Consider the following 25,493-nt stretch of genomic DNA (forward strand, 5'->3'; position numbering starts at 1 on the left):
CTATGTCCAAATAATTTCCCTTGTGAATCAATAAAGCTTGCATAAGTCTAAATATATGTCATAAAATGCAGGCCAATCAGTAATAGTTTTCATTTTGAAACAAGTTTTAGTTGTGTGTTGTTTCATTCACATATGTTTAACTCACAAACTCATGAATTCATGCAATGGGTCTTTGTCATTTCATTCACACGATGATCAAAACAATGTTATTTTATCACGCTAGTACACTTTGATTATTATTTTGCTGAGACTGTAATTAATTGCATCACAAAAAACATTGTTTTGCATGTGATCAATTTGCACCATTAGAAGAGCTCAAGTGTGCCCTCCTCTTTAATTAAGTTAATCAGAGACAGAGCGAGAGAGAGATACTTTATTCATCTTGAGGGAAATTCAAGTTTTACTGCAGCAAACTGTTGCAGTTAATCTTGCTGCAACATTTACACACTGCACTTAAAGGTCTGAGTGCAGTTTAACAGAAGGACTGGTCAGGGAGGGTCAGCAGGTCTGTGTCAGGGCAGTTGGAGGAGAGAAAGAGCCAAAAGTGTCTCTTCTCTTCGTCCTGCAGCATCACAGCAGCCTCCTTATCTGGCCTCTTGTACAGTCTCCATGGATACTAGAAAAACAAACAGTTCATTTCACAAAATCCAACAGTCCCTTACTTGTTTCCTTTGAACTGTAGATGCTGCATTTCTTAGTTGGTGAAAAGTCCATGATGTGATGTTAAAAACTGAGCTCAAAAAACTAAAAGTTTCAAAAACTGCTCGATGTGTGAGACAGGCAGCCACAAAGCTGAGATGATGGTGACACATCAAGGGGCTTATCCTCCAAACAAATAAATTCAATTCAAAGCTACTCAAAAAGCAAATCAATTAATTTGTGCTCTTTGCCTCTAATTTACTTAAATCTTTTCTATTGTAACTTTCTACAGTTTCAACCAGAATGTCTTTTAGTGGACGGTTCATATGTTTGCAATGCTGTTACTACAGAAAGTCTTGACAAATATTTTTCAACACAACTTTGCAGCAACAGGAAACCCTTTTGTAGACATACCTGGAAATGGCATCAGAAATACCACAGGCTACACCTTCTACCCACATGAGCACATACACAGAAACAAAAAAAAAATTACACTATATTTTAAGGTATGATATTAAAAGTTGTCCCTAGCGTTCACAGTTGTGCTCATGTCACTTATGTTTGAGTGGGACTGCTGCAAGACTATTTCGGGCTATAGAGGGCAGCCTGCAAATTAGTTTCTTGTGACAAACTTGAACGCAGCATCTCAACACTGAAAAACATGACTTCCTCTTTTTGCAGTGAAGGACCTTTGCAGCAGGAGCTCACGGACACTCTGCTACAGGACATGAACCAGGTAAGACTGAGTTTGTAACAGCTAAGAAGCTTTGTAGTTTTCATAAAGACACTGGTATTTAAATATATATTATAAGGATGAAGTGAGTGCTCAAAATTTAAAGATGCACTGTAACTTTTTCTGGTGAAGGGTCCGTCAGATGCTTTTCTTCATGGAGATGTTATTATTTTGATCTGGAATGTTTCACAGTATGGCATTAAACATTTCTATCTTCAGGGAAACTAAAACAGACTAAGTTACAGGACAGATCTGTGGAGAGTATGTTTGTTTTTCTAGGTATTTTTGAGCTATAAAACCACCTGTAATTTAATAAATGTAAAGTTTAGCCTGTTTAATGTCATACTGTGGAACATTCCCAGTAGACAAAGGACATATCCATTGAAACAACCAGGTGACAGAACTCCAACCAAAAAGTTACATAGTGCACTTTTAAATGTATATTGTTTTAGATAACTTAACTACATTAAAGTTATTGTTTTATGTGTTTTTATAATTTTGTGCAAAAGTGAACAGTGAATAATGAATAGTGAGTACTGTTTTGAGTTTATTTGATGTTCGAGGAAGTTAAAGTTTGACCTATATTTGAGAGTAGGTCAAAAATGTGTGATCGATTTTATGAATTGAAGTCGTATTCTGCCCACAGCTGTAGATACGTGCACAGTTTGACCTGAATTCTAAAATATATTTAAAGGTGCATTGTGAAAAGTGTCTGTCACCTGCTTTTTTCTATGGATATGTCATTTCTCTGCCTGGAATTAGTGTGAAATTAAACAGCTCTACTTTACATTTATTCATTTACAGGTGGTTTTATATCTCAAAAATACCTAGAAAAACAGGCATTCTGACTGTGAACAGGGTCGCCTCTCCACAGTTCTGATTTGTAATTTGGTTTAGTTTAGTCTCCACGAAGATAGAAAGGTTTAATAACATACTGTGAAACATTCCAGACAAAGTAATAGCATTTTCACGGAGAAAAGCATTTGTCGGACCCTACACAGTGCACCTATAAACGCAGCTAAATGTTTTTTTTTTTTTTTTTGTATCTTTACAGGATGATTGTTTTCTATTTTTTGGTGTTTGTGGCCGTCCCTGTCGGCTGCCACTCTTCATTTACCTTAAACCAAGCCTGGAAAGAGTGGAGGATCAAACATGAGAAAGTCTATGACAACAAGGTATAAGGAGAAATACGTGTAGCTTTATACAGCTCAAATATATCTTTACAATATATTTTTGTTTTTCAGACTGAGGTGAGCTTCAGGAGAGCATTATGGGAGAAGAACGTGGTGCGGATTTGGAAGCACAACCAGGAAGCGGCTTCAGGGAAACACAGCTTCACTCTGGGACTCAACCACTTGGCTGATATGGTATGACTCCCAACCAACCATTTAAAAAGTCTAATTATATGTTATTCTGTTATTCTATGTTAAATCCAGTGGTGGAATAAGTACTCAATTTTGTTACTTAAGTAAAAGTACAAATAGCGGAACTGAAAAATACTCAAGTAAAAGTATCCCATGAAAAAATCTACTCAAGTACCTGTTTAAAAATGTACTTAAAGAATAAAAAGTAAAAGTATTTCACACAGATTTTGAGGTCTTATAAGGCTTCAGAAATATTGATTTTGATACAGACTTGTGCTGAACGTTTTTCAACAGAAACAAAGAAACAATTGAATCAAACGCTTTTTGCTAGTTGTTTTAACTAGTTTTTTTTTTACTTGTCTATTTTTGTTTGCTCAAATTATGTGTTAAAAATAAATCATAAGCCTTTTCAGGTCTCACACAATAATGAAAAATACTTTTACTTTTCAGTCCAGTTCAAAAATGTAGTGGAGTAGAAAGTGCAGATACCTGCTCTCAAATGTAGTGAAGTAAAAATAAAAAGTACCCACTGTAAAATGTACCTAAGTCAAGTACAGATACCTAAAAAATGTATTTAAGTACAGCACTTTACTACTTCTACTTTGTTACCGTCCACCACTGGTTAATTATATGATTATTTAGCACTGACATCCATCTATGAAACACTATACAGCACAATTATAAAGCAAATTAATATTAGATTTAATCTGAGACACAAAAAGACATTATTTTCAAATGTAAACTCCTCCCTGAATCATGCAACTATAGAGCAATATATTTTCAAGAAAACATCCCAAGTTGTTCCTTTTGTAAACTATTAGGTTAGAATATAAGATACAAACTGTATTTTAACTCAGGGACAGTAAAATGTCTAAATAGATCTTCACAGTCAGATATCTGTGTTAAAGGTGCACTGTGCAACTTTCTGGTGGGCGGTCCGTCACCTGCTTTTTTCTATCGATATGTTCCACAGTGTGACATTAAACAGCTCTACTTTACATTTATTCAATTACAGGTGGTTTTATAGCCCAAAAATACCCAGAAAAACAAGCATTCTGACTGAGCAAGGCCGCCTCTCCACAGATCTGACCTGTAACTTGGTCTGGTTTGGTCTCCATGAAGATAGAAAAGTTTAATACCGTACTTTGAAATATTCCAGACAAAGCAATAACATCTCCATGGAGAAAAGCATTTGACGGACCCTTCACCAAAAAAGTTACACAATGCACCTTTAAGGCATTATAAAATATTTTAGCACAATTTTTGTATTTTTGCAAGCGTCATGAGCTTTTCCTGTAGTGAGACCGCTGCCTGACACTGTATGCATGTTTATTTTCTTCATTATTATTCTGTCTGTCTCCAAGGACTCACTGTGTTTGATGTTTCTTGCCAATAATCAACTCTTTTAATCAGTAGACAGGGTTAATCTGGGGCTCACTGCAGCCAAATCCTTAATCTAAACCCAATGTATAGGAGTGTCTCTAATCCCTCTCTGTCAATCTGATTAACCACGCCAATACAGAGAGGGTCATCTTTTGGTCATTTAATGAATTTGTAAAAACAATAACAAGTGAAGAAAGTTCTGTAATTTCAAGTCCTGTACTTAAAGGTGCACTGTGTAACTTTCTGGTTGGGGGTCCGTCACCTGCTTGTTTCTACAGATATATAAAATTGCAGGTGGTTTTATAGCTCAAAAATACCAAAAAATACCAAAAAAGACCCTCCCCCAAAAAACATGTTTTATGGCTCTGAGTGGGATTGCCTCTCCACAGATCTGACCTGTAATTTGGTCTGGTTTGGTTTCCATGAAGACAGAAACGTTTAATACCATACTGTGAAACATTCCAGATAAAGAATAACATCTCCATGGAGGCAAGCATTTTACAGACTCTCCGCCAGAAAAGTTACACAATGCATCTTTAACTAGACAGGTGTAATATAGCAATGAATTTTCTAACTCTTCTAGAGATGTTATTGCTTTGCATAGAATGTTCCACAGTATGGCATTAAATACATCTCTCTTGCATTTATTCAATTACAAAAGGAATACCTTAAAAGATTATTCCTACTGTGAGCAGCATTGCTTCGCCACATCTGACCTTTAACTTGGGCTGGTTTCATCACTTGTTTGTTTCTGTGGAGATAGAGATATTTTAATGCCATACAGTGGAATAGCAACGTAAAATCATTTCCATGGAGACAGGCAGGTGAAGGTAGCCTGATTCATCAGCCGGTTTCACTTCATGGAAACCGTCTGACCTCACAGCATTAGGATTCATTCGCTCGACGGTAGACGGGTGCTTTTTTATTTAACCAATTGCTGCTATTTGGTGGTGACATATGTAATGCGCCAAATCACGTAGGAAGAAGGGCAATAACGTCTTTCCCTTTGATAAATTCACCAAATATTGTCTTTGTTCTGGCTTTAAATCCTCGATCTCTGTGATGTTGCCAACACAGAATGTTTGGCTTCATCTACATCCATCTCGACCGCTTTGTTTACTGTTGTGCTGTACCGCAAGAGGGACCGAGACAGGCGCTTGAGTTTGACGTCATGGTTTCACAGCTCTTGGCTGATTGGCTGGTGTCTGGTCTTCAACTTCCAGGGTTCTTGCAAACCGTCTAGTGTATTCTGATTTCTGACCAAGTCGCTGGAGAGAAATGAAATTGAGCGGAGGCACTAGGTGGCGCCAGCCTGGCTAAGGTGGAGGAGCATTGACCAAAAATATTTTTTGAGTGACTTAAAGAATCCAATGCAACACTAGGGATGCACAAGTCCAGCTTTTTCAGTTCTGATACCGATTTTGATGCTACAGCTTTAAGAATCTGCTGATACCTGATATTAACTGATACCACTGTGGAGAATAAAAACAGTATTTATTTCCTTGTGTGTATTACAGTGTGTATGATTCTCTAATTTTGACTTAATTTGGTAGAATACCTGTAAATATAAATGATAATTTTTACACTAATGAAGAAGCAATTTGCCAGAGGTGAGCCAAATGTGTTATGTCGCTGTTATTTATTTCTCAAGTAACTACAGAACAATTTTGTATAAATAAAAACTCAAACATTACAAGACTTTCTGATGATGATAACCGCAAAAAGTCTTATTAAGTTATATGTCCAACCAGGATATCGACTGAACTGATATTTGGAAGCCGATTTTTCAGTATCTGGACCCTCTTTCTATTCATTTATATTAAAGGGAGGCTCATGTGAGGCTTCTTGCCCTGGGCCCCCAGATTTCTGTCGATGAGCCTGTACAGATGTAATACAAAGAGTTAGGACAGAACGTGTCTCATGATGTGGTCTGGGCCTCTTGCTTCCTGTTGACTCTCCCAGAATGAGCTTCAAAGGGGAAGTTGAGTGTTGATAAGACACACACAGGAAGTAGTGGCTGTTTTATGAAGCTGACTGGTGTCAAACAGCTGAGGCGTGTGGGAAGAGGATGCTCTTTATGACTCTTCTTACTGTACTCAGTCTTGTTTCTTAAAGGTGCACTGTGTAACTTTTTGGTTGGGGGTCCGACACCTGCTTATTTCTATGGATATGTCATTGCTCTGCCTAAAATGTTCCACAGTATGACATTAAACAGCTCTACCTTATTTATTCAATTACAGGTGGTTTTATAGCTCAAAAATACCTAAAAAAAAAAAAAAAAAAAAAAAAAGCAGGATTGCCTCTCCACAGATCTGACCTGTATCTTGGTCTAGTTTGGTCTCCATGAAGAGAAGTTTGACTGACCCTCGGCCAGAAAAGTTCCACAATGCACCTTTAAGTAAAATTAAAGATACAGGGGCAAAAAGTTACTCAAGTAAAAGTAAAAGTATCACATGAAAAGTAAAAGTGCTTGTTTAAAAAAAAAACAAAAAAAAAAAGATTTTCAGGACAATTACAGAAAAGAAATGATGAAAATGTAGTGATTGTGATTAAGAATTTTGCTCATTTCAAGTGATTCCAATGATTTCTTAATTTTTCTAGCTGTTTTTGTCTCTTTTGTTTGTTTTGTTTTGCTCATTTTGCTCAAAGTTGGGATTGAAATTTAAAAAGTCTCAGCCATTTCAAAGTACTTTTTACTTTTCAGTCCAGTTCAAAAATGTAGAGGAGTAGAAAGTACAGATACATGTTCTCAAAGGTAGTGAAGTAAAAGTAAAAAGTATCCACTGTAAAATGTAAGTAAAACACAGATACCTCAAAATTGTATTTCCGTATTGTACATTTGGTTTTATACTTTGTAACTTTCCACCACTGACTCATTGTAACACACACTGACTCTATCTCCTCTTCTCATCAGACGGCTGACGAAGTGAACCACAAGTTAAACGGACTGAAGCCGGAGAAGCTGAACACAGTGAGAAATGTCACTTTGAAGAGTCTGTCTGATCTGAACATCCCCCAGACTGTGGACTGGAGGGAGCACGGCCTCGTCAGCTCTGTGCAAAACCAAGTAAGACACAAAGACACATGTCACAAGTGTTGGACTGCTCATTTAACTAAAACACAGTTAAAGTCATTACTAAAAACTTCAACTTCTTTGCACAGTTTTGTAATTTTTAAAGGTGCACTGTGTAACTTTTTGGTTAAGGGTCCATCACCTGCTTGTTTCTCTGTCTGGAATGTCCCACAGTATGACATTAAACAACTCTATCTTACATTTATTCAATTACAGGTGGTTTTATAGCTTGAAAATACGCTGCAAAACATACATTCTAAGTGTGAGTGGGGTTGCCTCTCCACAGATCTGACCTGTAACTTGGTCTAGTTTGATCTCCATGAAGATGGAAACACTATGAAGAAAAGCATTTGACCAGAAAAATTCCTAGTTGATCCCTGGAAGTAAAATTTTAAACATTGCAAAAAAAAAAAAAAAAAAAGCTGCACTTTTCTGGTGGCAGATCCGTCAGATTCTGCATGAGGATGTTATTGCTTTGTCTAGAATGTTTCACAGTATGGCATTAATCCTTTCTATCTTCATGGAGACCAAACCAGATCAAATTACAGGTCAGATTTGTGGAGAAGTGACCCCGCTCACAGTCAAAATCCCTGTTTTTCTAGGTATTTTTGAACTATAAAACCACCTGTAATTGAATAAATGTAAGATAGAACTGTTTAAAGTCATACTGTGGACCATTCTAGGCAGATTAATAACATATTATCCATAGAAACAAGCAGGTGACAGACCCCCAACCAAAAAGTAACACAATGCACCTTTAACAATTTGTATTAGAATTCGTTATATTTATGTCTGACCTTATGCCTATGATTGTCCAATGGTTTTTAAAAGTGATAGTTTTTCAGGGCTTGTGTGGGTCTTGCTGGGCCTTCAGTGCTCTGGGGGCTCTGGAGGGGCAGATGAGCAAACAGACGGGAGTTCTGGTGCAGCTCAGTCCTCAGAACCTGGTGGACTGCAGCGTGATGGACGGGAACCACGGCTGTAAAGGAGGCTACATCTCCAAATCCTACAGTTACATCATTCGCAACCAAGGCATCGACTCGGAGCAGTTCTACCCCTATGAGCACCAGGTCAGGCTCACCACATTTTATTAGTCTTGAATATGGTGTTTACATCCGCTCAGAGAAACCAGGACGCTCATTTCAGATGGCATCACTGCATTTTACAGGCCAATATTATTTAATACAGATGGAGGTAGCTAAAATTGTTCAGTTGCAATTTTTCTAGCCAATAATAGAAATGATCAGGTTAGTGTTCCAATATTTCATGGTAAAGTATCACTCTGAAATATCCCCAAAATAAATTCAGAAATGTTGAACTTGATCATGTTAATTAGTGGCTAGACCCAAAAACTACACTACCGGTCCAAATTTTCCAATTATTTATTGCAATTCAAGTTGTGCAAGTCCAGTGAATAACTTGAAATGGTAATAAAGGTAAGTACTGAACAGAGGTTAAAAAAGATAAAAGATAAAAACCACAACTCCAAGCTCTGCCAAAACTACTTCAGGAAAAAAAGTACAAGATGGTAAACTTGAAAACATGAAGTGTCCAGCACAGTCTCCAGACTTAAACCCCACTGAGCTGGTTTGGGCTGAACTGGACAGAAGAGTGGAATCCAAGCAACCTACAAATGCCACACATTTATGGAAACTTCTGCAACAGACTTGGGAAGAACGTTTTGAAGAATATTTGATTTATTTTGTAAAATGAATGAGCCTTTAGTGTGTTCAACTGTTATATCTGCCAAAGGTGGACACTTTCATCAATCAAAAGTTTAGAATATGTTTTGGTCAAAAGTAAACAGTAAACAATAAAAAAAAGGGTGGTGTTCTAAAACTTTTGATTGGTAGTGTGAACTTGAACTTGAATAAATTGTAATCTATTTATCAATTTTAGTACATTGTCTTGAAAAAAAATCTGATGTTTTTTATCTTAGCCAAGCTTGATGGATGAATTTAATTAATTATTTATGGAACAAAGCCATTCTGCACTGGAGCACTGTAATACTTAATGATTTTGTAATTGTGTTTTTATACGTGTTTATTTTATATAAAGTGGTTGAATGAAATGTGAAATGTGGGACCAGACTCTCAAATCTGCAAAACAAATTTACCTACGGATACGAATAAAGCAACCCTGATTTAATCTAACCTGATCTCACTGTATTACAACTAAAATCTGCTTTCCAACTACGGTATACTAACTTTAGTTTCTGCCCATCTGTATGAAATAATATAGGCCTATTCAATGTTATGACGTCATCTGAAATCCACCAATACATGAACCATTACCCTGGATATTTAGATACTTATGGCAAGGAGCTAAACATGAAGCAACTTTGATAACTTTAGGCATTTTAACCAGTTTCTATCAACAAAAAAACATAAGGAAAAAAAAAAAAAACATAACAAAAAGAACATAAGACTGGAGCACTGTCACAACTTCAGTAAAAGGCAAGTCAGTTTAGTTCAAAAACAACTACAAACAGCCACAGAAGTGAGCCTGGTGTTAAAAGGTGGTTGTATTACCGTAACTGTTAAAAAGTATAAAATATTATTACTTAAAAAGTCATGGTAGGAGTTTGAGTCATTATTGGAAAGTAACTGCTCCTATCATATCTGTTATTTTAGTTCACATGCTCAGTACAGCTCCAGTTTTGAGAAATCACGATACTGCATCTGCCGTTTGCATGCCACACTGCAAATTTGTCAAGATTTTAAAACTTATATCCGGTTAATCATCTTGTTTTCAGCTTTATTATCTACTTACTAGCTCTAAATTGTATTAATTCTAATCTAGAAGTAGTTTATTTTAAGAGAACTTGTCAAGTAAAATTATCTTGCTGCATGGCCAGATAATTTCATTACTTTTAAGTCATTTTCTGATAGATTTAAGTGTTTATCTTAAATTTTGGGCCAAGCTTTTTTGCAGTGCACTCTCAGGAAAACCCAAAGAGAGTATTCTGGTTTCTCATCAGGATCCATGATACTGAAACCAGGATACTGAGTTTACATGGACACTTACTTAACCAGGATACTCAAAAAATACTCAAATACTCAAAGATACTAAAGCGCACATATACGCACTCATTCATCTGTATTTTCCTGGTTATATACTGGATACGTTTATATTGGATGTGTTGAAATGGTGCACAATATGGCATTATGCCAGATTTGTGTTGTATTTCTTAAATTACAGCTTATCAGTTCCTTTAAAATTACACATTTTTACTTTGAATGGGATCACCTCACCACAAATCACCTGTTACTCGGCTTGTTGGCGCCATCTGCTTGTCTCCATGGAGATAGCGACCTTTAATGCCAGCTGTACTGTGGAACATGCCAGAAAAATTACATACTGCACATTTAATTAGTAGATCTATCTTTAAAATATTTAAATGATTATATTTGCTCACCCAGCTCTTTGTATATTGTAGAAGTGGCGTAAAAGTAAAATAAAAATGTGAATGTTAAATAAAAGTAGGAGTTAATTTTCTCAAACACAGGTGTGAAAAATGCAAAGAGGAACAAAACAGCTCTCGGGCGGATGACAAAGAAGCATCCACTCGTCTGTCAGTTCCTTCTTTGTCTAAAATGTGTGAAATACATATTAATAGTTTACACTGTCTGTATCTGGCCTTCACTCTGCTGATATTCACGCTTGAACATACATAATTCATGGATCGCCTTATGAATTCACAACACGTTTACCTTGAAACTGTATCTAATCCATCTGTATTTTTCAGAATGGGCTCTGTCGTTATTCCGTGAAAGGAAAAGCCGGACACTGCTCCAACTTTCACATCCTTCCTCGAGGAGATGAGAAGATGTTGGCGTCCGTGGTGGCCAATGTGGGGCCAGTGGCAGTGGCTGTGAACGCAATGCTCCCGTCTTTTCATCTGTACAGAGGAGGTAGATCAGTATAACAATAATAATACTGCATTTTATTTATGTAGTTCTTTAATAAAACACTCAAAGATGCTGTACAAAGAAAACAAAACAAAAGTACATATTCAAAAATTAGGTAATGGGACAAAATATAGGCAGGATTTTAAAGTAAGGTTAGACATTAAAAGCAGTTCTAAATAAATGTATCCACAGTTTCTTGGATGTGGAGAGTTCAGTACAGTAAAGTTAGATACACAGCAAAAGGGCAAAACATTGACATTATTATACAGTATTATCATCATTATATTATTGTTCCAGTGCTGCACAATAGCCTAGGGTGTGTGTCAGCTTAAGCATCGTGAGACTCTGAAAATGTACCGAATATTTCTTTTCCTCCATTCATGCTTGGCCCTGGCCCATCTAATAAACTCTACAGCCAGAACCAAGACTTAAATACTGTACATAAATAAATAATGCAAAATGTATTTCACTTTTTAGACACTGCACTAGAAACTAGAACTGCAAGATGTCCAATTGTTCAGCTATCACATGTTTAAGTTATGATTCTTGACAAACACTGACTAAAACTCACAATAATACTGCATTTTACCCTTCACACCAACTTTGAGGTGAAAAATGGTGTTGTTTTGCTGCATTATAGTGTACATTTCAATCACCTAAAGACAGGGACAATGCCAAGAGGGTCCAGTGCACATTCATAGTTCCAGGGCAGTAGACAGGAGGGCACAAAGGGGTCTCTTGTTCCGGGCTCCAGGGTTTTAGGGGCCCAGAATTTGACCCTCTTCATATCAGTTTATATGAGCGGGGGGCCCATGTGTGGCTTCTTGCTTCAGGCTAAAAAGCAGGCCTGCATAGCTCCCCCATAGATTTTTTCCCCCATTTTCATAGGACATTTTAGCCTGATTCATCAGCTGGTTTCACTTCATGGAAACCGTCTGACCTCGCAGCATTAGGATTCATTCGCTTGACGGTAGGCGGGTACTTTTTTTATTTAATCAATCGCTGCTATTTGGTCGTGACGTATATAATGCGCTGCTAACGGGAATGAAATTGAGTGGAGGCACTAGGTTTTCTACTTTTCTACTACTACTATTAGATTCTATTCTACTATTCTACTATTAGATTAGTCAGGCTGGTGCCACCTAGTGCCTCCACTCAGTTTCATTTCTCTCCAGCGAAAAGGTCAGGATTCGGAATACACTAGACGGTTTGCAGGAACCCCGGAATAGGGAGTCCGGGCACCAGCCAATCAGCAAAGAGCCATACATTCTGTGTTGGCAACGATTCCCAAGATTGAGGATTTAAAGCCTGAACAAAGAGAATGTTTGGTGAATTTTATCAAGGTGAAACACGTTATTGCCCGTCTTCCTTTTTGGGAAAAGCTTAATATACCAGTTAACCCCGTTAGCGGCGCATTACCTACGTCATGACCAAATAGCAGCGATTGGTTAAATAAAAAAGTACCCACCTACCATCGAGCAAACAAATCCTAATGCTGCAAGATCAGATGGTTTTCTGGCCGATGAATCATACTACTATTAGATGGCAACAAAAAGAAATTAAGCTTATTAAGTTTTATAAATCACTACAGTGGTTACTAACTAAATTTAAACTTGTTTAAAACAGCAAAGCAAATATGGTAGAAGTTGCGCTCACATCCATTAAGGCTCTAAATTAGGCTCTAAATGTGCACCCTCATAGCTCCTCCATCCAAAACCGCCCCTGCTTAAAGAAGCCATCTGCTTCACTCTTTGTCAGTGGCTGTAATGGAATGCCTGATAGTTGGATATGAGATTGTAATGGATTCACTAATATGAAACTAATGGACAAACTAAATTGCTTCTCTTTCAGGCGTGTACAGTGATCCCAAATGCAACCCCAACGCAATAAACCACGCAGTTCTTGTTGTTGGCTACGGCACAGAGAAGGGAGAAGACTACTGGCTGGTCAAAAACAGGTAGGACTGAATGAATAAATAATGCTATGAATAAATGTTTGTTTATGTATAAAATTACTTTGTATTTTCAGCTGGGGAGCCACATGGGGCGAAGGAGGATTCATCCGCATGGCCCGTAATAAGAAAAATGCATGTGGCATCGCAACCTTTGCTGTCTATCCTACAATTTAAGTCATCAGTGATAATTAAAATCTTAAATATTTTTTGACAAGGATTCATGTATACATTCTTATGCTTTATGCATGTTTTATGTGTGTTTTTAAAAGTGCATTGTGTAACTTTTCTAGTTGAGGATCTGTCAAATGCTTTTCTCTATTTCGATGTTATTGCTTTGTCTGGAATATTTCACAGTATGGCATTAAACCTTTCTAGCTTCATGGACATCAACTAGACCAAGGGCCTGTTTACATGAGAACGCTTGCGAGTAAAAAGATCAAAATATTTTATCGGAAGTGTCTAGGGTTTAGATGGTTACAGCGTATTTGGAGCTTTAAAATGCAAAAATCTGAAACCACCCTCTAGAGCGGAAAAGTTGAATATGCTCCGCTGTAGCGTTTTCATCTACACTGCCCAAGATGCAAAACTCTGGTCAGATCTGCTCACATCGAGTACACGTTTACGCCACATACATCACCACCTAGTGTCACTACCTAGCTGCCTGGCATGCATACTGTATCGAATTCCACACATTTTTGCATCACCGTAGGCACACAGATTTCCTCCTGAAAACGCTCATCTAAACACAGAATAAAAACTGAAGACGCAACGCCACTTTTGCATCTTCTGTTCAGACCGTCATCATATAAACATAGCTCTAGTTACAGGTCAGATCTGTGGAGAGGCGACCACATTCACAGTCAGAATGGTTGTTTTTCTAGGGATTTTGGAGCTATAAAACCACCTGTAATTGAAAAAATGTAAAATGTCATATTGAGGAACATTCCAGGCAGAGCAATGACATATCCAAAACAAAAAAGTGACACAATGCCCCTTTAAAGATGAGTTTGCAACGTTAAAATGCGCTTTCTGTGCTCATAATGCTGAAACAATATGATTTTTCTCTATTAAATTTTACTATGTTGTAAAAAAAGACAAAAAAGTATTCTGAAATTATTAACTGTATGCATTTTTTAAATGTATTTTGACGTTTTATTGAAGAAGTGATGGTCAGACAGCACACAAAATAATAATTTATCTTATTTAGGAGTGTAAGTCAGTTTGAGGGTTGGTTATTTACCATTCATCATTATATTTGTCACTGTTTGTTATGTGTCCTATCTAATTTGTGTACAGCAATTTGTTTGATTGTGTTGTTTTTAAAGTGCTCTAGAAATAAAGTTGATTTGAGTTGAGTGTAGAAGTTTTTATGTTGAGTTATGTTGTTAAAAATATTCAAATTACTTTCTCTTCTTTCTCTTCTCTTCTTCCTCAAACTTATAATTTATAATAATGATTCCTGAATAAAAATATAAATCTTTCCTCCAAGTTTGTTGCTTTTGCTCCTCCTTTTCACTCATTACCCCCATTGAGTTCAGCTGCTGAGGGGTGTGCCAAGAAATCAGAAGATCTCCATGAACCTCGGCTTGAAACAGCTCATTCATCCGCTCAGAATATTCACCACATTTTTACTTCAAAATGTTTCAAATCCTGCTTTCTTTTATATTCATGTGGTGTGGTTTTTCATTAGCCATTGTCAGTGAGAATCTTGACAAACATTGGAACCTGTGGAAGAAGAAGCACAGCAAGACCTACTCTCACAAGGTAGACATTTTGTGTTGAAATGCATTAGTTAAAAACAAATTTAAATTCAGGACGAGCTGTGAGGATTTCTTTTGCTTATCAGATCGAGGAGCTTGGCCGCCGGAGAATATGGGAGAACAATTTGGAGTTGATTAATGTGCATAATTTGGAGACTTCTCTGGGTCTACACTCATTTGACATGGGCATTAATCACTTTGGAGATCTGGTGAGTGGGGCATTGCTGTAATTGTTATCTGGTCGGGTGAATCCCTGCGATGCTTAAAGCTACGTTCTGTTTCATAGACGATGGAGGAGATCGGTAACCTGACTGGTCTGAAAGTGCCTGCAGATTTGGAGCGAGGTCCTTTCAATCTCAATGTGGTGAATGTGTCTCTGCCGGCTTCTGTGGACTGGAGAAAGAAGGGCCTGGTGACTGAGGTGAAAACACAGGTCAGGAAACTCTTAACTCATTAACAGTGGTGGAATATAAGTAGAAGTACTGTACTAACCTAAAGGTTCATTGTGTAACTTTTCTGCTGGAGGGTTCGTAAAATGCTTTCAAATCTGTGAAGAGGTGACCCTGCTCAGTCAGAATGCCTTTTTTTTTGAGCTATAAAACCACCTGTAATTGAATAAATGTAAGCTTGAGCTGTTTAATGTCATACTGTGAAACATTCCAGGCAGAGCAGTGACGTATCCATAGAAACAAGCAAGTGAAAGACCCCTAAACAAAAAGTTACAAAGTGTGCCTATTAAGTAAAAAATGGTATCTGTACTTTTTACTTTTACTTCACTACTTTTGAGAGCAGGTATCTGTACTTCTACTCTGCTACATTTTTTAACAGAACTGAAAAGTAATAAATTAATTTTAATTATTTTTGAGACCTGCTGAAAAGGCTGAAGGTTTATTTTTTTAACATAATTTGCTCAAATTGTCATAATTTGAGCAAACAAAGACATACAAATAAAAACAGCTAGGGGAAAAAAATCTTATTGTTGAGCAAAATTCGGCACAAATCTATCAATCTGTTAGGTTTATCTAGACATTCAAAACAAGAAGAAAGACAAGAGATTAAGTTTTTCTCATGAGGAGAACGGGCAGAGAGTGGCGTCAAGCGCAGCAGTCTCCACACGTTCTGCCGACCCAAGGCCGTTCTCCTCCTTTTATTATCATTAGAGGGCCCTGGTTACAGACACATGATTCTCAAAGGGAAGGGGATTAGCAAAACACAACGCAGGCTTAAACATAAACATGATTAACAATCAGGGGGTGCCGTTGGTATGGACAGACACCATCATAACTCTTGCAAGTGTGACAGTGGGGGTTGGCTTCACGTGAGAGGTCATCTCAGGGTTCACAAGAACGATAGGCCACTGCACACAGGTGTTAAACACAAGAGAGATTATTCACATTCCTTACAATTGATTGGTACACTCTAAATCAAAGAATTGTAGTACATAAATGGTTAACACATAGTCTAGATTAACACACAAGCATTTAGCAAATATGGGATAAAAGAATTATTCTAACATTTCCCTCCTGTTTATCATATATTTGCTAAAAAAGAATCAATTCATAACTACTTCTTTCGATTTTCAGTTATGATTTCATAGTTAAGCAATTATATATTTACACTCGGAGGTAATGCTATTTTTAGTCTAGTTTTAGTTTAGCTTTCTGTGTCATGCTCAAATAGATGTGAGAGAGCCAAGGAGGAGGAGTCCCCAATGTATGAATCATCACCAGCCAACAAATGTGCCTGCATTGCCTTATCGTCAGGATGTGGGGCAATTGCAGTGGTGATTAGTCTATTAAGTAATTCTCGGATGCAAGGAATACAACAACATCCACACAACGTCAATAAACCGGCGAAAATGGCTACAGAGATCAGCGCAGAGGACACAATGGACTTGTATTTTCCAAATACATCCATCCAGTCATCCCACATGGACTGGTCAACGCCAGACTGCTCTTTAAGGCGCTTGTTAAGGGTCCGTAGGCCTTCAATGGTCCTAGTCAAGCTACCATCAGATGCAGTGTTGTTAGGGATGAAGGTGCAGCACTGGTCACCAAAAATCTCACACACAGATTTCTCAGCGAGGAGCATATCTAATGCGATACGATTTTGGAACGCCATCAGAGAAGTTGCTGCCAACTGCTCATGCACTGCCTCAAATCCAGCCTGGGTGTAGTTGCCTAGTTTTTGAACATTATAATGGATGTAGTTAATTCTTATTTGGTGTTACTGGAAATATAGTGGGCAAAATTATGAAACTTTCAAAGCCTGAGGCTATTTGATCCACTAACTTGTACTCACTGGGGACCCCCCCGTGCACAGCCTGATTTGTGTTCCTCGAGTTATTCTTGCAGTTCTTAGCCTTATGTCCTGACTCGCCACAGGACCAGCAGACTATTGTGCTCTGAGTGTTAGGATATTGGGTCTGACTGCCAATTTGATTGTGATAGCGTCGTCTACGTCTCCCTCTATGTTGGAAACCCCCTCTGCCTTTTTTATTCTGTGCTCCTCGATAATAAATTGAGCCATCCTCCCGGAGGAACATCTTTACTTCTTTATCTTTCTTTTTGTTCTTCTCTATCACAACTTTCTCTGCATGAATAGCATGATTGACATACTCGTCTAACGTGGAACTAGCCATTCCATAGAAGTGTTTATCCAACCACTGTCTAATACCTTCAGTTACACCTGCGTGTAATGCGTTTTTCAGCTGTTGTTGATACGGACCCTGCGCATCATCACTTTCTTCTAATCCCGAGTGTGTTTTAAACACTTTGGTCATTCTAATTTTGAAGTCCTCAAGTTTTTCATCTTCTTTTTGTTTAGTTCTGGAAATTTCACCATAATTAGCCATTTTCTTGTATCTAGTTTTAGTTCTCTCTGCCAGGGCGTGTATTCTGACAGTCAAGTCCTGAGCATCATGTTTAAGGGATTTCCCATCAGTTCCTGAGGGATCCCAGTCACCTCTGACATGGCTCCAATTGAAGCCCAGCGCAGCCATCCAGGCCTGCTGTGTCTCATGACCATTTAATTTATAGGAGTCTCTGAGAGCCTCCATGTCAATACAGAACTGATTTACATCGTCTTTGTAAGGTGTAATGCCTTCTACGGCCTTCTTTACATCCTCAGCTGTCCAAGTTCTGTAGACAAATATAATCTCACTTGGGTTTTCGTCCCCTGCTCGAGGGTTTGCCACAGCTATCATAGGGAAGAGGTCAGTTTTAGTGACCGCTGTCTGGCCTTGCGATGTGGAGGCCTCTGGTGCAGGTGCTGTGGGAAAGTGTTGCTCTAACCCTCCCCCCATTGTTTTGGACCACTGATATCGTGTCGTCGCCGCGCTGCGAGTGGAGACCCCTGCCTGCATAGATAGAAACGGTTCTAGGTCAGGGTATATTTTGTCTGAAGTGTCGGGCCCCCCCGTAGCATAAGGCGGAGGAGGGAATGCAGCGCTTGCAGAAGGGCTGTCCTTCACTGGGGTAGCCACATCATGTGGTGGTTGTTGTGGTTGTGGTGGGCGTCTACTAGCAACAGCTGTCTCATAATCTTCTTTGTTTTGGAAAAGCATTGCGTCTGCTTTTGGTAGTATTGCTTTATTTTCCTGCTTTCTTTTTAGACGGCTCTCTCTGAGTTTGGCTATGTCTAACCAATTGTCTAACTCTCTAATGCCGTTTTTGCGCATCTTCCTTTCATTATTTTTAGTTTTTTCTATAATTTGTGCGCGCAGTGCCTCAAGGTCTGACACATTAAGTCGCCCCTCAAAATTGTATTTCGTTATCCATTTATCCAAGTATTTGACGTTACCCTTGTCATTATTTTCAAGAACTTTATAATCCTTGCATTTTAGCCTATCTCTAGGTCTCCCTGTAGAATGTTTGTTACCCATATTAGAAGAATTTGGACCAGTCCTATCACTCCTGGGGAGGTCTCTAAGAACTGGGTTAGCTTTTCTTGATTGAGATAGTGATCAAATTATCTTTGTGGTATTTCTCACTTCAACCCGTAAGGTGGAGAAATCTTGTCTCTACATCCACAAAGACTCACTATTTCCTTTCTCAATCGATTGGTATGAGGACAACAACCTAGTGGTTATTATCTTCCAGTCACACAACCATTCACACTCAGTTTTTATTATTTTCGGTTTTAAAGTTTTTATTGATTTTCTTATTTTCTCGGCGCCAACGGAATTTAACCCTGGGAGGACTCCGGCATCCTACACATTATCTACGGAATTTAACCCGGGAGGACTCCGCCGTCCTGTTTAAACGGACTTTTACTCACTAGCCTGTCACTTACACCTAGTAGTGGGGCTCCGTCGCCCTTTTTACCTATTAGAGCCTAGGATTTATGGGGTTTCTGTACGCGCAATGACCCCCAGTCACTCGCTTTTTAACAAAAGGCCTACTCACAGTCAGTTGTCTTTCTCCCTCGGTTCACCCGTCAACCTTTAGACTCCAACCGGCGAGAAGAGAACCAGCCCGGAAAGGGTATATACCTCGTAGCAGAGGGCTGTGGCCACAGACTTTTCTGGATTCTTAACGACCGCTGGAGTCCTCAGGTATTTTGTGGTGCCGGCATCGAAGGACCAAGTAAATGTTAGGTTTATCTAGACATTCAAAACAAGAAGAAAGACAAGAGATTAATTAAGTTTTTCTCATGAGGAGAACGGGCAGAGAGTGGCGTCAAGCGCAGCAGTCTCCACACGTTCTGCCGACCCAAGGCCGTTCTCCTCCTTTTATTATCATTAGAGGGCCCTGGTTACAGACACATGATTCTCAAAGGGAAGGGGATTAGCAAAACACAACGCAGGCTTAAAACATAAACATGATTAACAATCAGGGGGTGCCGTTGGTATGGACAGACACCATCATAACTCTTGCAAGTGTGACAGTGGGGGTTGGCTTCACGTGAGAGGTCATCTCAGGGTTCACAAGAACGATAGGCCACTGCACACAGGTGTTAAACACAAGAGAGATTATTCACATTCCTTACAATTGATTGGTACACTCTAAATCAAAGAATTGTAGTACATAAATGGTTAACACATAGTCTAGATTAACACACAAGCATTTAGCAAATATGGGATAAAAGAATTATTCTAACACAATCACTACATTTGAAGTATCTTTTTTTTTTTTTTAAAGATACTTGAGTATTTTTTTTTGCTCTAGTATCTATTTGACTTACAAAACTACTACAACAATACTACTTCTATCACTGCTCATACTACTACGTACTACAATAGAACCTTTTCACAAAAAATTTCAGGTAAGTGAAAACACATTTACACATCACACCTATTCTAAAGATGTACAAAAGTGGGCTAAAAGGTTAAACTGTCTGCATCGGAAAGAGTAATCTTTGTGCAAAACAGTTCAGGTGCGTGCTTCTACTTCTTGAGCACTCAGACTCTATATCATTTAGTCTAGGTTTCAGGTTTAAGTTTCATTTATTTCGTCTCCTTGTGTAGAAATTTGGAGCAGGTGTCTGTAGCATCAGGCCCGTCAACAGGAATTTGGGGGCAAGAAACCTCACATAGGCCCACTTCTAATATAAGTGAAGTGCCAATTTTGGGCCTCTAAAACCTAGATGAGAGACCCCACAAACATGACCTACCAAAAAACAAAATGTGTGACTGCATATTGTACAGTTCTACATGTTCCTCTTAAGTTTCCTATCTTTGCTGAGGACTGCAGTAATGAATAAAGTGTGACCAGAAAATGCTGCTGGCTGCATAATGTCTGAGCAACTGACTTTCCACATGCATATTTGTGTTTACAGTATAGACCTATTGCAGATTTTAAAAACTCAAGTGTCTACCGAACACTACACAGAATCAACAAATCACTTTTTGTATCTCGGAGAAAACGTATGCCCCTTGTAAAAATATTTTAATATTTTTTGTAACAACTATTGTAATATTTTGTGGAGGTGAACAAAACTGAATATGCCACTCTTCTCAAAAATAAGATTTAAAAGTGCTTATAATGGGTATTTCCTTATGTAGTCTGCACTGAATCGGTGCAAAGGGACTTGTAATTCAATATCATTGTGAGACTTTTGACGATATATCATATGTTGGTTATTGTTACATCTCTATTAATCACTACAGATGATGGTGAACCCCTCAACTACAAAGTTACATAGTGCATTTTAAGAGTGAGCACAATGATGACATTTTGACCCTTCATTCATTAGTCCTTGGTAAATCTTCTGCAGGGTTCATGTGGCTCGTGCTGGGCTTTCAGTGCAGTTGGAGCTCTGGAGGGGCAGCTGAAGAAGTCCACAGGGGTCCTGATGTCTCTGAGCACCCAAAACCTGCTAGACTGCTCCAACAAATATGGAAACCGTGGCTGTGAGGGCGGCTTCATGTCAAACGCTTTCAAATATGTCATAAAGAACGAAGGCATCGCTGCAGATAATTCTTACCCCTATCATGGCAAGGTGAGGCTCAGTGCTCCTACATTTGTATTTCTTTAAATTTGATTGAGAATAAACAATTTCTATTTTTTCCCTTTTTGATTTTAGCGTAGTCACTGCAAGTACAACCCAGATTATAGAGCTGCCAACTGCACTGGATACACGTTTCTGCCAAAAGGAGATGAACATGCTTTAAAGGTTGCCGTTGCCACCATTGGTCCAGTTTCTGTGGCCATTGATGCTTCAAGACCCAAGTTTGTCTTCTACAAAAACGGTAAGTGCATAAAAAGAAATAAATTCTTTGACCTGAACTAATTTGAATCCGTTTGTGGCTTACAGGAGTGTACAAGGACAAATCCTGCTCGCATTCAGTGAACCATGGGATGCTGGTCGTGGGTTACGGGACAGAAGATGGACAGGAGTATTGGCTGCTCAAAAATAGGTTTGAGTTAAACAGAACTCTGAAGAACTTAGTGTTAAAATTTCTATTTCTAAGACTAAGCACTTTTCTGATTTTCTTAATAGCTGGGGCATAGGATACGGAGAAGGCGGCTACATCAAGATGGCCAGAAACCAGAAGAACCTCTGTGGCATTACCCTTTATGCATGTTTCCCAACCATGTGACTGTATTTGCAATAAATGCACGATTTGATTATGTAGTTGTTTGTCTATACTTTCACACCTGAAAAGGAGGAGAGTGCAAATTCACTGCAGATGTAGTTTTAATTTTATTTCCATATGGTTTATAGTTTTTCTCATAGAATTGGATAAATGGCACCAAGTGCAAACCCCAGCATAATGAACAACTCACATAAAATAATACAGCACCTTTTCAGCATCACTAAAATAAAGTCAATATCCAAGTTATAAATACTGAAAGTACCAAGAAGTTCAGTCTTCATTTACAAAACACAAAGACGATACACAATAGATCTGTGCCATATTGAGCTTTTTTGGAAGTGTTTTTCCTTTATCTTTTGTTCCACAAATGCCAAACTTCACATACATCTAGAGTTTCTACACACGGTACACGGAGTCTGAAGTGAGCTCACATTAAGAGTTTGAAGAAACGGGTTTCAGTCAAACTAAAGGAAATGCAGTCGGAAACTCTCAGTCCAACGACAGGAAGGATCCACACTTGAAGCTTTTATTTTGAAGGATTTATGTGGGACGGGTGCCCCTACAGTCCCCTGTGCAGTGCCACAGGACATCCTCTGCAGGCTGGTGTTTTTCATTTCACTGTCATTGTTACAGGGGAAAAATGAAAACCATTTACCATTTGATAGTCAGTACATATATTTATATATAATTAAACTTTACACATAATCACATTTAAGAGTAAACTTTTACATTTTAGACGAGCGCTTTAATTTGACTCAGGCGCTCTTTAAGTTTAAATCATTTTACTTTCACTTGTAGCGGAAAAGGGAAAGTTTGACTTTATTGCTATAACCTCCCCTTTTGGCCAATGCATGTTACATTTTGTACAGTGTCTCCTTCACCAAGAGACAAATTGCACAATTTAAATTCTCCCTATATAACTTCAAGCAAATATATATATATGTATATATATTTATAGTATTTGGGTCCAGGGTTGACAAGGAGTACAGTCACCACTAACTTTCAGTACACATACTCAGTTTTTCACCAAATTTTTAAAACCCACTTTTGATTAAGAACAATCACTGCAAGCAACATATCTATGTTGTCATACAACAATGAAAAACACTAGTTCTTTGCTTTTTAGACAAAAACAGCTGGCATACAGGACGTCCAAGAAGAAGTCAGACAATACAGTTACAAACATGCGTCACAATCAGAGTACAGAAGGTTGAAAAAGGGGGTGAGTTTTGGGTCCATTTTGTCCTGTTTTTTACAACTGAGGAAAGTGTGTGTGTCCAACTATGACTGAGGTCCACTGTCTTTAAATGGGACAAATGAATAAAGACAATGTTATCAGGAAAAAAGCACCCAAGTCTGTGGTGAAGAACAATAAGAGTTGACACTGCATATATTACGTACTCCCTTCTAGAGAAAATCTGGTCCCCGAACAAAACCGTATTATTCATCACAAGGGATGGAAATACGGCAACAGAAAAAGTACAAAAATATGTGAGTGTTTTGACTTACACACACACTAGACGCTAACAGCATTCAGACATTAAAAAAAGACAAACGTAATATGTTTGTTTGGTATATGCACAAACAAGCAATTACAGGTCAGATCTCCATGCAGTCGATGTGAGGAGAGAAGTCACACAGACACGGAGGAGGAGGCTGGAAAACAGTAGCAGTGATTTTGTTCCAATTTTACAGAAGGTAATTTAGACCAGCGTAGACCAGTAGTACCTTTTTCAACCACAAGGGGGAATCCTGAGCTATAATGCTACACTCAATCTGCTCCTGCCAATAGACCAAATGTAAATTGATACTGTGGCATAAAAGTAGTCTATGTATTTTGTAAACATCACATAACTAAGCTCAAATAAAGAATCAAAAAGGTAAAACGTAACTTCCTACGCCTTTCATAGACATAAGATGATGAACAAAATATATAATAAAGCCACTGGCCCTTAGACTAGTGACTTCTATCAAAATGCGTCTAAATTGTGTTTGTAAAATTAAAAAACAAAGTCACTGTTGCTCACACATGCAGTAGGACGTCTTTAGGTCACCCATCCGACATTTGAACGTCAGGCGGCATGCACACTCAACGCACACTCAACGCACACACAACGCACACACACGATGTACACACGATGCACACACGCACGCGTTGATTGTCAGCACACAAATCGATGTACACCTTTGGAGAAATCATACCTAAGGCGTGATATGTATAAGGATGGCACTGACGACACAACTGTGGCCAATAATATATTTGCCCGTTAAGGAGCAATGCTTTTGTGATGCATGTTTGAAAATGAGCCCTTCATTATTTTTAGTAAATCTCCTTTACTTTGTGCTACAAGAAGTCAAATTTAGAGGACTCTTTAGCGCTCTTCATTTTGGTTTAATTTGTGCTTAGATAAATCGCTTACAATCAGAAATTAGGGGCATTTTCTGGAATGTGCCATTAACATTTTAAAACAATAACAAACAACAAAGCTATAAAAATAAATGAGAGATTAAAAATAAAAAAAAACACCTAGTCTAAGAAGTGGTTTGGAATAGATTAAAAAAAAAGTTTATGGGTGAAACTCTCACACAATATAAAGGCTTAAATATTTCAAATAAAATGATCAAATTTGTTTCAAAATAACTTTTTGCTAACTAGCATGGCTGTGTTAACATAATGTCAACATTGAATTACACCTGAGTGAGCTAACAAGCTACAACTGTTACAACTTTGAGACATTTTTAAGCGTTGTTAAAAATGTCGGCTAGTTAGCATAGATGGCTTAGCTCTATGGGCTTAGCTTCAGTTAGCTTCACTGGGAGCTAACAAGCTACAGTCGCTAAGTGGTTTTGTTGAGCCTATTCTCTTTATATTGGCATTATAATGGCTGCAGTTTATCCCATTATAATAGTCAAATGCATACAGTGTTGTGGAGTATGGATGGGGATATTTAGGACCTTCTTCAGCCATACAACAACAAAACACACAAATTCAATCACTCTCACATCAACCACTCCACCTCCAACTGTCCTACTTCTACCACACGGCCATAGCGTTAGACAACAGGAGGGAGAGATGACATTTGACCACACGAAACACAAACTAGTTCCCATTTAGGACAGAGAATCCTGTGAAAGTAATCGTTGAGGTTTTAGGTGAATGTAAACATCAGAAATGTACATAAAAGGGACAAGGCCGTGTATAGCCTATCAAATGATTTCTTAATATCAAGCCTATGTGGAATGTCTTATAATATTTTGTAAACTCAAGCAGTGGTAAACAGTCAAGGAGATGTCTCAAATAGTCTCACCCTTATTTTACATAATCAACATATAATTTTACAACTAAGAGCAGCGCTGAAAACCAGAGACAAGTAAGAACATAACATTGCATTCATATCTGTATCTTTCTTAAGCAAGTGCTTCCTTCCAGTGGCTTGAGTCAGTCCCAAACTTCACTTCTCTCCGTAACTCTCACAGAAATGAACAGTTTATTCAAGCAGCACACAACATTTGCCTTTTGCGCAGCTAAAATAAAGTCTTCATTTCAGTCAAAGGTGTGTGCTCTTCTCAAATATGTCTCTAAAGCGAAAAATTGATGTACATTTCAAAGGATTCTGGGCTTACAATGGGGGTGGCA

General features: G+C 38.2%; 2 protein-coding genes across 2 annotated transcripts; both read left to right on the forward strand.

The window, feature by feature from the left end:
• Nucleotides 1-1,305: 1,305 nt before the first annotated feature.
• On the forward strand, nucleotides 1,306-14,412 carry ctss1 (cathepsin S, ortholog 1). The gene is made up of 8 exons (XM_020934364.2): nucleotides 1,306-1,375; nucleotides 2,427-2,547; nucleotides 2,617-2,739; nucleotides 7,034-7,186; nucleotides 8,038-8,262; nucleotides 10,941-11,106; nucleotides 12,955-13,060; nucleotides 13,132-14,412. Exons 2-8 carry the CDS (start codon nucleotides 2,428-2,430, stop codon nucleotides 13,229-13,231), a joined length of 993 nt encoding a protein of 330 aa, XP_020790023.2. The 5' UTR covers nucleotides 1,306-1,375; nucleotide 2,427; the 3' UTR covers nucleotides 13,232-14,412.
• Nucleotides 14,413-14,577: 165 nt separating this feature from the next.
• Nucleotides 14,578-21,894, forward strand: LOC110168941 (cathepsin S-like). The gene is made up of 7 exons (XM_020934440.2): nucleotides 14,578-14,821; nucleotides 14,904-15,026; nucleotides 15,104-15,250; nucleotides 21,034-21,258; nucleotides 21,343-21,508; nucleotides 21,574-21,676; nucleotides 21,760-21,894. The coding sequence occupies exons 1-7, from the start codon at nucleotides 14,696-14,698 to the stop codon at nucleotides 21,857-21,859; spliced, it is 990 nt and encodes a 329-aa protein (XP_020790099.2). The 5' UTR covers nucleotides 14,578-14,695; the 3' UTR covers nucleotides 21,860-21,894.
• Nucleotides 21,895-25,493: the final 3,599 nt, after the last annotated feature.

The sequence above is a fragment of the Boleophthalmus pectinirostris genome, unplaced genomic scaffold, assembly GCF_026225935.1.
Source record: "Boleophthalmus pectinirostris isolate CB_2022bp ecotype Guang Dong unplaced genomic scaffold, ASM2622593v1 HiC_scaffold_21, whole genome shotgun sequence".
Taxonomy (NCBI): domain Eukaryota; kingdom Metazoa; phylum Chordata; class Actinopteri; order Gobiiformes; family Gobiidae; genus Boleophthalmus; species Boleophthalmus pectinirostris.